The sequence below is a fragment of the Pelobates fuscus genome, chromosome 3 (genome assembly GCF_036172605.1).
Source record: "Pelobates fuscus isolate aPelFus1 chromosome 3, aPelFus1.pri, whole genome shotgun sequence".
NCBI classification, from domain to species: Eukaryota; Metazoa; Chordata; class Amphibia; order Anura; family Pelobatidae; genus Pelobates; species Pelobates fuscus.
In genome coordinates this window covers 382,252,279-382,266,613 of record NC_086319.1, presented here as the reverse complement: position 1 = coordinate 382,266,613, position 14,335 = coordinate 382,252,279, and the positions used below count along the sequence as shown (strand labels likewise).

The following is a 14,335-nucleotide window of genomic DNA, read 5'->3' as shown; positions in this document are numbered from 1 at the left end:
GACTTTTACTACCTGAACTAGAACTCCCCAGGATTTAACACTTTAACTTGGGATTTTTACTCCGATCTCACGGCCTTGAGCTAAAAGGTCATAATCTCAGGAAGAACTGCAGCTTCTTGGGATTAACAGTCAGATTGTCAAGATCAAAGGGTGGCTTCATTGACAAAACCCCAAAGTTTATTCTTGAGAAAAGCCCCATGGAGAAAGATATAGCTTCCATTTTTCCACAGAAAAGTTATTTGTGGGAGCATTTACTACTAAAAGATTTGCCTCAACAAATATCAGGGGTTAAAATGCTCTAATTTATCCTGTTTTCCCTGTCTTGTGTTACTCTTAAAACTGCAGGAATATGTAAACTTCTCGTCACTTGCATATTTCAATAAAACACCTAATTTTTCTAAAGAATTCCTGGAAGGTGAAATGTGATGTTTTACACCTTTTTTTCTCAAGCAATGACTGGAAATGAACTTTTCTCAGTTCACATTTTATCACTATAATTCCACATTAATTTATGCTTCTTGGCTAGAAAAACAAGTTTCCATTTCTTTTTGGTACTTGGCTCATATGTAGGAAGGGTTAAGGCATGCAGGCTGCAGAGGGAGGATGGAGTGTGGACTCAGGATGAGGTGCGCTGAGCTGACAGGCCGTTAATCACAGCCGCCTGATCTCCTGCAGCCTCTGCTTACTTTGCACTTCCTTTCTCTGCTGGACAGATCCCGCGGGGAAAGGGGGGAGGACAAACAAGGAGGAAAGGGGCCGCTGATTGAAATAATGGGAACATTGGCCCCAGTGGAAGAGATGAACAGTGTGCATACTGTATAATTAGCCAAATTAGAACTGCACATGTTCAGGTATAATAAATATAAATATATATGTAAGATAACTGATTGTCACGATTCCGGGAACCCAACACGTTGACAGACACACACACACACACAGAAAAGGTGCCGTACCGGACCTTAGAGTGGCCGGGCTAAGCACACACAGAATAGTCAGGAGACAAGCCGAGTCAGGGGAACCAGAAGACAGGATAACGATAAACAAGCCGAGGTCAAAGGGTAGGAGAAAGTCACAAAGTCAGTTTAACAAGCCAGAGAGTACGTAACCAGAAATCACAAGTTCAGAATCAATACTATACAGCAAAGACCACAACAGGGCAGGGAGGAACAGGAAAGGTAAGTATAAATACCCTAGGTTTAATTCTGATTGGATAACTTCCAATCAGAATTAACAATCACACGTGGGAGATATCTAAGCCTCCCACTGTGATTGTGGTACTGTTGCTTTAACGCCGGGTCACTCACGTGACCCCGGCGTTTGCATAAATTAACGACCTTCCAGCGTGCAGCGTTATACATGCTGCCGCTGGGAGGCGTGAAGGATGCGAGCGGCGGAGAGGAGACGCCGCTCGCCGACAGGTAGGAGGAGGGGAGACCGCGGGCGGCGATGGACTGAGGGTGAGTGCTGCAAGTTGCGATCAGCCTCCCCTCCTATCCGCTCGCGGACCCCTGACACTGATGAAATTAGTATCTCGTAATAACTTTTTTTATTGGACTAACAGAATTTCAGAAACATCCCTTTCTCAGGTCCAAAGCATTTCGGAGCAAAAACAACACGTAGAATTCAAGAGTTGAGTTGTGATACTTGGGTTAAAGTGACATGGATGCATGCACTCTTAATCTGTCATTTTTAAAAAAAAATCTCCCCTTCAAGTACCATCTCCTACACTGTTTGTTTGTTTGTTTGCTCTCCCCCCTCACTCTGTGATCCCTATACAAAATATTTAAGAACCACTGTGAAAATGGTGTCTACTTGCTATCAGCCCCCCCTGGTCTGCTCGGCCACACTATATGTAGTGACAGGCAGGAAGGGAGCACTGTGCTCTGTGCTCCCCTCCTGTCAGTCATTTGGAAATTGTGCCCCGCAGGCCAGTGAGCCATAGGTGACTGACTGTGACGTTCTATGATTGTGCCAGCCCTGATTAAAAGATACTAAATTCAGCTGTTATTTTACATCTGCATCACGTGACTAAAATGGCTACAATCTCTAAAAATACCTAAAAATAAATATTCCGTACCTTTAACATTTACCTAAATAAACATTTGTTAGCCCTAGTATCATCCAATTTCCCAGTATCCGCTAAAATAGTCTCAAGAGAAATGTATACCAGGGTATCTTTTCTTTGAGTTTTGGGGGTTAATAGAATTCTACAGTTCACATTTGAAAATAAATGTAATTTAGAGTGTTCACACGCTTCACCTTTATTTTGTCAGTTTTTCTTTGTCACTCTTTCCTCTGTGGGACATATTTTTCTTCTCAGGATAACAGTTTTCTGGTAAAGTGTAGCACTGGATATTCCTCAACTTTAATGTTCATCTGACTCACAGTACCAGAGGAAGATAAATCAGTCAATCTTCTTCTATTATCTCTGGCAGCAAGCAATTGAAAACAACAATCCAGTCTTTAATGCATTGAAACCTTTTTTCAAAAGCAAAATAATATAATGCAGCATTTTGAAATAATTTCCTTAACTAAAATCTTAGAACTTACCAAAGGGTGTTTCAACAGGTATTCCTCTGTGGTGGTAGATTCATTTAACCACCTGTAAGCCACCCATTTCATTATGAAGTAAGAACACAGTTAATTGCCAAGAACTTTGGAAGGGTAACTTCACCACTACATCCCACATTTCCCTGGATGTTTTTGTACAATTTTATTTTTTTCAGTGTCTTCAGCAAGTGGATACACCTGTTATTGATAGATTGTTGGTTTATATTATCTATACATTGCTCTACTACACATATTGGTTGGTGTTGTGATGTGTAGGACAGGAGCCTGTTGTGGTATTTTATCTACTTGTTCTCCAGATCATGCAGTTCATAGCAAATAGAAGCACTCAGTCTATGTACTGCAGTCTGTAATCTGCTTTGCCTTTATTGATTCCATAAAAGAACTCTTTGAATTATTTGATGACAATTCTTCATGCGTACTGTTATTGTCGCATTTGCTTCGCTCTCCTTGAGCTGGTTCTAAGTGAGCTTGTGTAGGCATCGTACAGTTTCATTTTCCTCCAATACACTTATACTTAGCTTAGCTTCCATTTAACACCACCGTTTTGTGGATATCTGGTGGCACACTCTACCACGCTGAGCATGAAAGCTTTTGCTGACCAATTTTTAATGCGTATTTACCATATCTACAGTTATTTTTTATAACTAAATCAAACTACCTCAGTCAGAATGAAGCTCTTTTTGGCTCCTATCACTAGACACCTCAGCAGGATCATTACAGGTGGTTGTAATGGTATATTGTCAGTCACTGTTTTAGTAAGCTCTATGTCCTTAGGCAGGAGACTATAAGCTGGCAAACGATTCAGGAACCCACCTAGAAATGTTACGGCTTATTTATGCAGGCCTTGCTAATTGCTGCAAAGAGGAAGGTTTTGTGGCCCCAATCAGGAGACCTAACTTAGGCACTGTACTTATTACTTTGCTGGTAAGAGCACAGGATTACAGTGTGCACCTTTGGAAGCCACACTTCATTGTCTATTTAAAACATAACTTTAAAATTTACAATTTGATTTTGATTAGGGCATGTACATAGATACATAAATTGATGCACAAAGTGCAAACAATCCAGTAGTGGTAGCTGAGCTCCAGGCAGACAATACAAGATACTCTTCCCAAGATTGGTCATTTGTCCTTCAAATGTTTTAGTCATTGACAGTAAGGACATTTCCTCACAATCACAGATTCATATAACTGAAGTTCTAGTTGAACGTCTGCAGATTGCCCTGACTGGGCTCGGTGCAAATCTTCCATTCCATCTGTGGAGTGTTAAACAGTCTGCACATCTTTTATTTAGAAAGTGTCTGCATCAGAATACCTGTTTTAACTGATGCATATGCATACAGATAAATACGTAGTTGCTTCGCTATATATGTTATTGATTTTATAGAAAAAGTAAAAGATCTACTATGCACCATTAACAAGATTACCAATTTCAGTGGGAAACCATAACCAGACTCGCTCAGTTTGGATTGGATGAGAATCTGCCAATCATGATTGATGATCTGCCAGAGGAGATCAGTCTTTAGAGATTTCTAACAAATTATCTGTTACTGGAAAATCAAGGAAATGGATGCTAGATCAGTGGATATTCTGTTGTCTACTATAGATATTCACATAGAGTTAGGAATCATCAGAAGTGTCCTTACGTCACTTGTCACCTGGTGGGGATATATATTCCCTCCCACCCCAGTTTTAAACTTCTGTGTGTCGCTCCACACCCACTTACCCCTCTGTGTGGGTCTCCCGACCCTTTTTGTATGTTTCTCATAATCCCACAATTCAATCTTGTGTGCCTCTTAACCCTTTTCACCCTCTTGTGTTTGTCTGCTTTACTTATTTTGTATCTCTTAAACCCCCCTTACATCATGTATGTTTCTTAACCCTCTTACCATTTTTGTTCCTGCACATAGACATGCAATCAATAATGCACTCACAAACACATTCACAGTCACATACACCGACACACAATCACACATGGCCTTAACGTACATAATCACACAATTATACATACACGGTCACTTACACATACATATACCTTGACACACGGTCACACACATATACTGTCACATAAAGTCACATGCACAGAATCGCACACAGGCACATGGTCTTACACACACACACAGTCAAATGCACAGAGTAGCACAATCTGACACACAGTCCCATGCACAGTCACAGGCTCATAGTCACACACACACTGTTACAGTCACACGGGTACAGTTACACACACAATTACAGGCACACAGTCACATACACTGTAAAACACAGCAACATGCACAAAACAGATTTTCATTTTTGGGCTCTGAGGAGAGTAGGCCAGAGGTACACAGTATTCTTTCATGATAACAGGCAGCAGGTTTTGGTGGCATATAACTCCACCCCAGTTGCCTTTAAAAGTGAGGCAGCTTCCTGCTAGACCCGTATAGAAGATAATGAAATTCTCTACCCCGGTGCTGCCAGCCTGGCCATACTACAAAGAGTGACAGGCGGGACGGGGGTGCTGTATGACCCTCCCACCAGCCTGTCACCAGAGGCAGACCACTTTCCCTCTAAGTACACTACTGGGAATTACTATATATCACTAGATAAATGTATTCATATTTTCTCAATAATTCCTCTTTTAACTTTTTTCTTCTTATCCTTTATTTTTCTCTCAAAGCTCTCATGCACTTTCCCAGCTTATCTTTCATTCGTTCGTTCTCACCTAATATTTTGTTTCTTGCTTTTCTCTCTTTCACATTTTACCCACTTTCCAGGTCCTGCGTTACTTTGACTACGTGTTCACAGGAGTCTTCACATTTGAAATGGTTATCAAGGTGAGAATATTTAATGCTCACAAAGACTCTCATTCTCTTCTCTGTGTATAGCTATATGTGTTTATACACCTTTCATAAAGGGTTTAAGGACTATATATTGTGTGTTTTACTGTACCAAGCTGTGTTTAACACATCTGTTTGTGGAAAACAGATTACGGACATCCCACAAATTTGAATATTGAGTGGACATAATTGTAGATAATGCTAACGTAGTGTAGTTATAATCTTAATTTTAGTAATGACAGGAGGCGAATATTTGCATAACTCTCTTTACTGAAACTTCCAGCAGCACAGATCATAAGAAAACAAACAATCAAAAAACACTTCATTGTTATACAAAAGGACCTGTCACACACATCACTTCCTCTTTCTTTGTAGCGAACTAATATAGGTAAAGTTCAAATGTCCGAAAGTCCAAACATCAAACAATTGTAGTTAACCATAACAACAATCAATTAATCCAAACTGAAGCCTTGGAAACGTCCATAACAACCCGATAGATTGCAGAAACGAAGCAAAAAGCACCGATCACACTGAAAAGAAACAGAAAGAAGTGAAAGGCATCTGAAGTGACATCTTGTCCATCATACCATAACTATCTATCTACTGTATAAATTAGACGTAAATTAAACATAGGACATCATGCTATCCGTAGAAAAGGACTATCATAGTCTATCTAACTATTAAAACGATAATACCATGCAATATGAATAAAACATCATGTATGACCAGAGAAGATCCAAATATCATAGAAAAAAGGAATAGAACTATCAAATATAGAAATCCCAGGGCGGGAAGAGACAGAAAGGGTGGGGAACATGAGCCCCTGAAATCGCCAAACGCACCACATTATTCGACCGATACAAGCGACCCGTAGAAAAAGATGGGACATATAGATCAGGACGGAAGTGAAAGGTGCTGCCAAGGGATCGGAGTCCGTCTCCAAACACCAATTACTCCACGCATTCCAAGCAGACATGTAGCACCGTCTGGTGACCGGTGCCCATGAATCCCATAAGAGGTCCCTAGATGCCTGCGATAAGCCGCGGAGCAACGAGGCTCCCCGGAAAGTGACCAAGCCACGAGTTCCAGTTTCCGTTCCAACACCAACAGAAGATGAGAACACTGGAGAAGAGGATGATCGTGAGACAGTTCCAGAAGCTCCGGGAAACCACACTTGACTCTGCCACAGGGGAGTGATTATGAGGAGAGATGTTCCGTGAAGGCGTATGTAGTGGACCACCCGCGTCAGCATTGAGAACGGTGGGTAGGCATAGGCTCCCTTGATCAGCCAAACTTGCAGGAAAGCATCCACTGCCATGCAATCCAGATCCGGTAGCCAGCTGAAGAACCGCGAGAGTTGTCGATTCGTTCTGGATGCAAATAGACCCCTGATGTCTATAAGCGTGTGAAAAGTTGAGAAGTCTAGGCGCCAGTCGCTGTTGTCTCGCCAGTGGCATGATAACCAGTCCGCCGTGAGGTTGGTGACCATGGGCCCCCTGTGGAGTTGTTTGCGCAGTGGGCTCCCTAGCCCCAAAGGCTGGCGTCCAATTCCACTATGTGGCCCGGTGTCAGCCCAAATATGGCTCGGCCTTTCCAAGCTTGCATGTGGAGTAGCCACCAACGAAGTTCCATCCGCACTTCCCCCGATAGGGGTACCCAATGGTCGTATGAGTGACCAACCGCCTACCTGGACTGTTAGTTAGCCACCAGGCTAACAAGGCATTTGCCCAGGCTTTTTTTGCCATACCCTGGAAATTGCCGCCCAAGGCAAATGCCTTGTTTGCCTTGCGGCTAATACATCCCTGATCCAGATGAGGAGTCGAAGCGAACCACATCCATGCGTAAAATCAGCTTTTTCAGCTGAGCTTTGCCCCAAGGCTTGCTCCTTGTCAGGGACTTGGGACTCTTCAGTGACGTTTGGGTCCGGTCTGGCTCCGAGGAGTGTCACATCCTGGGGCAAAATCAGGGTCCTGTGACCCCAGTTGTTGAGGTTGGGGCAGGACCTGCAGTAGGGTCTTTTCAACTGAGGCCGCGACAGTGGCGTTAATCATGGCCTGAAAGTCCTGCGTTGGTGGAGGTGTGTGGTGGCCAGTCTGCCAGTAAAAAGGACAGTGACAATGAGTGGGAGCAGGATAAATGAAGACGCACACGAAGGTGCCAGGCTCCTAGTACAACTGGGGCTCACCCTGGGATCGACTGTACAGTGTAGCTGTCTATAAATATAGTGCCATGCAGAGGGGCTCACCCTCTAGATGTACGAAAGGGGGGGTTTCCCTTAAGTGAATGGGAGATGTGGAAGTCTTGAAATCATGGGGTAGATCCCTAGCTTAATTCCCCGTGCGGGGTGATATTGAGGGGTTAACCTCATAATTGTTGCCAAGGTGACGTACCTTCGAGGAGTTCACCCCAGTTGTATGTCACAGCTGTACCTCCATGGTCAGCATTAAAACAGGTGTACACAGCATGTGTGATAGTTCTTCATGGTGGAATAAACACAATCATAAAAGGGATGTGGCATATCCAGGGATGTGGCATATCCAGTAGTGAATAAGCAGAACCCTGTGTGAATATCTGGGAGCTCACCCCAGATGTTGTGCTTTGGGAACAGACACTCACATATGGCAACTCATGCAATCAACTCATTCCGGCTCCCCGGAAAGTGACCAAGCCACGAGTTCCAGTTTCCGTTCCAACACCAACAGAAGATGAGAACACTGGAGAAGAGGATGATCGTGAGACAGTTCCAGAAGCTCCGGGAAACCACACTTGACTCTGCCACAGGGGAGTGATTATGAGGAGAGATGTTCCGTGAAGGCGTATGTAGTGGACCACCCGCGTCAGCATTGAGAACGGTGGGTAGGCATAGGCTCCCTTGATCAGCCAAACTTGCAGGAAAGCATCCACTGCCATGCAATCCAGATCCGGTAGCCAGCTGAAGAACCGCGAGAGTTGTCGATTCGTTCTGGATGCAAATAGACCCCTGATGTCTATAAGCGTGTGAAAAGTTGAGAAGTCTAGGCGCCAGTCGCTGTTGTCTCGCCAGTGGCATGATAACCAGTCCGCCGTGAGGTTGGTGACCATGGGCCCCCTGTGGAGTTGTTTGCGCAGTGGGCTCCCTAGCCCCAAAGGCTGGTGTCCAATTCCACTATGTGGCCCGGTGTCAGCCCAAATATGGCTCGGCCTTTCCAAGCTTGCATGTGGAGTAGCCACCAACGAAGTTCCATCCGCACTTCCCCCGATAGGGGTACCCAATGGTCGTATGAGTGACCCAGACGTAAATGTTTTGCCTTCAGTCGTTGATTCACTCTGTAGTGCAAAGGCCCTGGAAATATCGCCTGGATTGAGGAGAGGAGACCTACTATCCAGGTCAGTGGTGTATCCTGGTTTTGTGCTGCCCTAGGCATGACAAAACTCAGATGCCCCCCCCCCCGCCGCCCCCTCTTCCCTCGCCAACCCCCTTCCCCCACCAACCCCCTTCCCCGCCTTCTAAATACACACACACACACACACATTCACTGACAGACACGCATACACTAGCTAACAGACATACACACTCACTAACAGACACGCATACACTCTCACTAACACACACACTCACTCACTAACAGACGCACACTCACTCACTCACTAACAGACAGACACACGCACTCACTAACAGACACACACACTCACTAACAGACACATACACACACACTAACAGACACACACACACTCACTAACAGACACACACACACTCACTAACAGGCATACACACACTCACTAACAGACACACACACACTCACTAACAGACACACACACACTCACTAACAGACACACACGCACACACTCACTAACAAACACACACACACATTAACACTCACATTTTTAAAAAAACTGATCCTCTTGTTCAGCTCCCTTGCGCGCCTCGTAGTGATGCCGGAGCCGGAATATGACGTCATAGTCCGTCTCCCGGCATCACTCTGCGGCGCGTGAGAGAGCTGAGCTGAGAGCTCACAAATCAGTGCTCCCTCGCCAGCACTGCTCGCATGGATTTTTTGCCGAACAACCGCCTACCTGGACTGTTAGTTAGCCACCAGGCTAACAAGGCATTTGCCCAGGCTTTTTTTGCCATACCCTGGAAATTGCCGCCCAAGGCAAATGCCTTGTTTGCCTTGCGGCTAATACATCCCTGATCCAGATGAGGAGTCGAAGCGAACCACATCCATGCGTAAAATCAGCTTTTTCAGCTGAGCTTTGCCCCAAGGCTTGCTCCTTGTCAGGGACTTGGGACTCTTCAGTGACGTTTGGGTCCGGTCTGGCTCCGAGGAGTGTCACATCCTGGGGCAAAATCAGGGTCCTGTGACCCCAGTTGTTGAGGTTGGGGCAGGACCTGCAGTAGGGTCTTTTCAACTGAGGCCGCGACAGTGGCGTTAATCATGGCCTGAAAGTCCTGCGTTGGTGGAGGTGTGTGGTGGCCAGTCTGCCAGTAAAAAGGACAGTGACAATGAGTGGGAGCAGGATAAATGAAGACGCACACGAAGGTGCCAGGCTCCTAGTACAACTGGGGCTCACCCAGGGATCGACTGTACAGTGTAGCTGTCTATAAATATAGTGCCATGCAGAGGGGCTCACCCTCTAGATGTACGAAAGGGGGGGTTTCCCTTAAGTGAATGGGAGATGTGGAAGTCTTGAAATCATGGGGTAGATCCCTAGCTTAATTCCCCGTGCGGGGTGATATTGAGGGGTTAACCTCATAATTGTTGCCAAGGTGACGTACCTTCGAGGAGTTCACCCCAGTTGTATGTCAAAGCTGTACCTCCATGGTCAGCATTAAAACAGGTGTACACAGCATGTGTGATAGTTCTTCATGGTGGAATAAACACAATCATAAAAGGGATGTGGCATATCCAGGGATGTGGCATATCCAGTAGTGAATAAGCAGAACCCTGTGTGAATATCTGGGAGCTCACCCCAGATGTTGTGCTTTGGGAACAGACACTCACATATGGCAACTCATGCAATCAAAATGGCACAGTATATCTGGCTGTTAAGCTCAATATATTCTCACAAATAATTACACCTCAGTGTATTTCAGAATGTGTCAGCAAGCATCATGGAACAGCCCAGCAGGTATTTGTAACAATCTTTAGTAGGTACCTTAACTGTGGGTGAACAATTCAACACTGTAGTCCACAGAGGTGAATATAGAGCCTGAAGACAGTCGAGGACAGCGTGATAGGTAAGTAGATTTCGTCCAGATCACGGTAATACCGTTCTGGAATGAGAAGAGAAATGGCCGCCGTGAATTTCTTCGAGATCCAAGCTGACCACCACTGCTGACAACCTGGTTTTGCGGCCTCCCCGATCGCAGTAGTATCCCACCGAGCGTCCTCACCAGCCCCACACACCACCAGGAATCCCCAAGTGGGGATAAACATATGCTGAAACGGCCGCGGACAGTACCAGGCTCCAGTTAGAGAAGGGAGAGGGAGGCGGCACCAATAAGGGTAAAGCAAAAAACTGGCCAAAGAAGGGGGGGGAGAAACTAGCAGAAAGGCAGTGGGGACAAGTCAGCAAGAGCAACAAGATAAAAATCTAATATTTATAACAGAGAATTACCAGATTTTACTAATTTCATGACGTAAAGTCATGATTTTATTAAGGACACGGAGTTGAGTATTATGCTTTATCTCTTTCTTTATTCCTCAGCAGCAAAGAAAGGATATTGGAATATTCAAAGAAAAAACAAATAACATGTACCCCAACGGATTAAATACATTATAAACATATTATCCAATGATAATGCTCCTTGCACCATAATGTCCCATGTGACCTTAAGCCACTCCTCTTTCTTGATGATGCCGACGAACATCCCATCAAAACAGAACCGTAGACCGAATCTACCGTGAAGAAAATAAATGGAACCGTAGAACTTGAAGGAACTGTTAAACAATGCTCCAACTTTCCATGAGCCAACTTGTATCGATGTAGGATACCAATCATGAGGCTAGAAGAAACAGAGAAACACGTGGTAAAATATGATCCTGAACTGTATTTATATATACATATATATACATCCACAATTTATGACTAACATCTAGAACTGTCATTTCAACATAATCCCAAAACTAGGGTAAACAAATGTCATCAAGAGTGTCATTAAGTTATATGCCCATTAGTGACTTAGGGAGGGCGCAACGTACCTTGTCTTGGTGGGATAACGTCATAAAATGAGTAAAATCTGGTAATTTTATTAAAGGACACGGCGGCTCATATTACGCTAGTTCAAAGCTGTGTTACTAACGAAGAAGAAAAATGTGGAATTGGATGAATATAGAACTCCTGAAAAGTAGAATGTCTGGACCAATCAGCAGCACGTCGGAGGTCTACCAGTCTACACACCAACGAGAAGGCTTTAGATGCCATAGTACCTCTATCCGAGTGTGCTCTGTACATGGAAGTTTCAATGCCAGCTGACATCATAATCCATCTAACCCATCTAGATATTGTAACTGTGGAAACAGGTCAATGTGGATGTCGAAGAGCTATAAATAAATCAGGGTATGAATTTTACCGTACTGAGGATGTCCTGTCTTCATATTCCTTGAGGCAATCCACCGGACATAGGTTGATATGTGGGAACACTGGATAACAAATCCATGTGATGGATGTTAAAGGTGAAGCCATCCGGAATAAAAGAATGTGTTGTAATATCCAGTACCCGAACATCTGAGACATGTTTACAGGAAATTAAACAGAATAACATGACCAGCTTAGCTGTGAGTTGTTTGAGTGAAAGGTCTTTGTTCTGAAGCCAAATATCAAACAATCTGAGAACGATGTTAACACCAAGGAATTTTTAGGGCAAGGTGGGCGAGCAAACCTGATGCCATGAAGTAGTCGACACACTAAGGGGTGTTGGTCTGCTTGGGATCCATTCCAACCATGGTGGCTTGCCAAAATAGCCGATCTATAGAGATTCACTGTACGGTATGCCAATCCGCGTTCAAAAAGTTCAATAAGAAAACTCAAAACGTGACTCACAGGTATAGATAAGGGATCCAGTTGTTGTTCCATGCACCAACCATTCCATGAGTTCCACGCATGGAGATATGATTTCCTTATTCCTGGAGCCCAACTCCTGCCAAGAGGACCTTAGATGCTTGTGAAACTTCTGTGAGGAGACTGAATCCCCAGAGAGGAGCCAAGCCAATAGTCTGAGATGGAGTATAAGTCGATGACAGTTCTCGTCGAGATCTAGCAAAAGGTCTGAGGATGCCGAGAGTAATCTTGGGTGATCTATTGACATTTCCAGGAGCGTAGGGAACCAGGGTTGAGTCGTCCAAAACAGGGCAATGAAAATCTGTGAAGTCTGGTAACGTCTGAGATGAAGGCGTGTCCAGGTAACAGAGAAAATGGAGGGAACGCGTAATGGTGAGTGTTCGGCCATGATTGTAGGAAAGCATCTGAAGCCAAGGCTTCTGGATCGGGCCTCCAACTGAAAAACCGTGGTAGTTGGGCATTCATCCGTGAAGCGAAAAGGTCGATGTCTAGGGATCCCCACAGTGCCTGCAGGCGAAGAAATACAGAAGAACTCAGATGTCAATCGCTGGTATCCCCCAGATCGCTGGTATGGAATTCCAATCAGCCACAAAGTTGGACATTCCCGGGATATACTCAGCTCGTAGGAATTGTCAGAATTCCTTCATCTATTCCGCCAAGACTGTTGATTTCGTGCCCACTGAGGTGGTTGATGTAACGCACCGCTGAAACGTTGTCCATGAGTAACAGGATGGAGCAGTAGGTGGATAAACCTAGGAGGTTTTGCAGGGCAAACAAACCCATCAGCAATTGATATCCATGGTGTGTTCTTCCATGGACCATTTCCCACCTATGGAGGTATGACCACAGCGCGTGCCCCAGCCAAGCATACTTGCATCTGATTCTATTGTGAAGTGGTGCCGAAGATTGCTCATCCATTCCACGCCTCCATGTGTTGCAGCCACCACTGGAGTTCCTCTCTGGCTGGACAGTCAAGAGGAACTGAGTCTGAATATCATTGACCCAAGCGAAGGTGTTTGGCCTTCAGGTGTAGTGGAGTGGGCCGGGGAAAATCGCTTGGATCGATGCTGAGAGGAGACTGATGATTCTGGCTAGTTGCCTAAGGGTCAGGACCGGACCGGCTAGAGTTCGACGGATCTCCTTTTTGATGGACTTGACTTTGGAGGGTGGTAGGAGAAGTGTCCCACACACATAATCTAGGGTGAATCCTAGGAATTCTATAGATTGTGAAGGTTCGGTGATCGATTTTACCCAGTTGATGAGGAAACCCAGGTTGTCCATGAGGGTTATCGTCCAATACAGATGTTTCTGAAGTTGTTGAGGGTCTTGTGCCCTCAAGAGTATATCGTCTAAGTATATTATGAGTCGAACTCCTTTGCTGCGTAGCAGCGCAACCACTGGTTTTGTGAAACACCATGGGGCCGAAGAAAGACCGAATGGGAGGCAGGTGAATCACCACATGGTCCATTCCCATTGGAATTGGAGATATTGTTGGCAATCTTTGGCCATCGGTGTGGTGAGAAACTGAGTTTGACCATCCAGTCAATTGAGAGGAGAAGATCTCTGAGTGAGTGTATACCTTCCATCTTGAAGTGGTGGTATATGACAAACGCGTTCAGTGGTCGAAGGTTGATGACCAGTCGAATGCCTCACCTTTTTTGGCGACCGAGAAAATATTGCTCAAGAAACCCGGAGTCTGGGGTTGAATTTCCCGAATTGCACCTTTGGATGGGAGGGGTTGAATTTCTTGTGACACCAAACCCTGGTCGCGTGTAACGGGGTGTTGAACAAAATCTATAGAATATCCCATGACAGTATGGAGGACCCAAGCATCTGAGGTTAACATGTGCCAAGCATGTGCAAATCTCTTCAATCTGCCCCCCACCGTAGGTATAGTAGAAACATGAA

The 14,335-nt window shown here is 44.8% G+C and overlaps 1 protein-coding gene across 1 annotated transcript in view; it reads left to right on the top strand.

Moving 5' to 3' along the window:
• CACNA1A (calcium voltage-gated channel subunit alpha1 A) overlaps positions 1 to 14,335 on the top strand; it is a 372,620-nt gene that overhangs the window by 232,866 nt on the left and 125,419 nt on the right. The window contains exon 23 of the mRNA XM_063449602.1: positions 5,324 to 5,383. Within this exon, the coding sequence (XP_063305672.1) occupies positions 5,324 to 5,383 (60 nt within the window). The remainder of the gene's footprint in view (positions 1 to 5,323; positions 5,384 to 14,335) is intronic.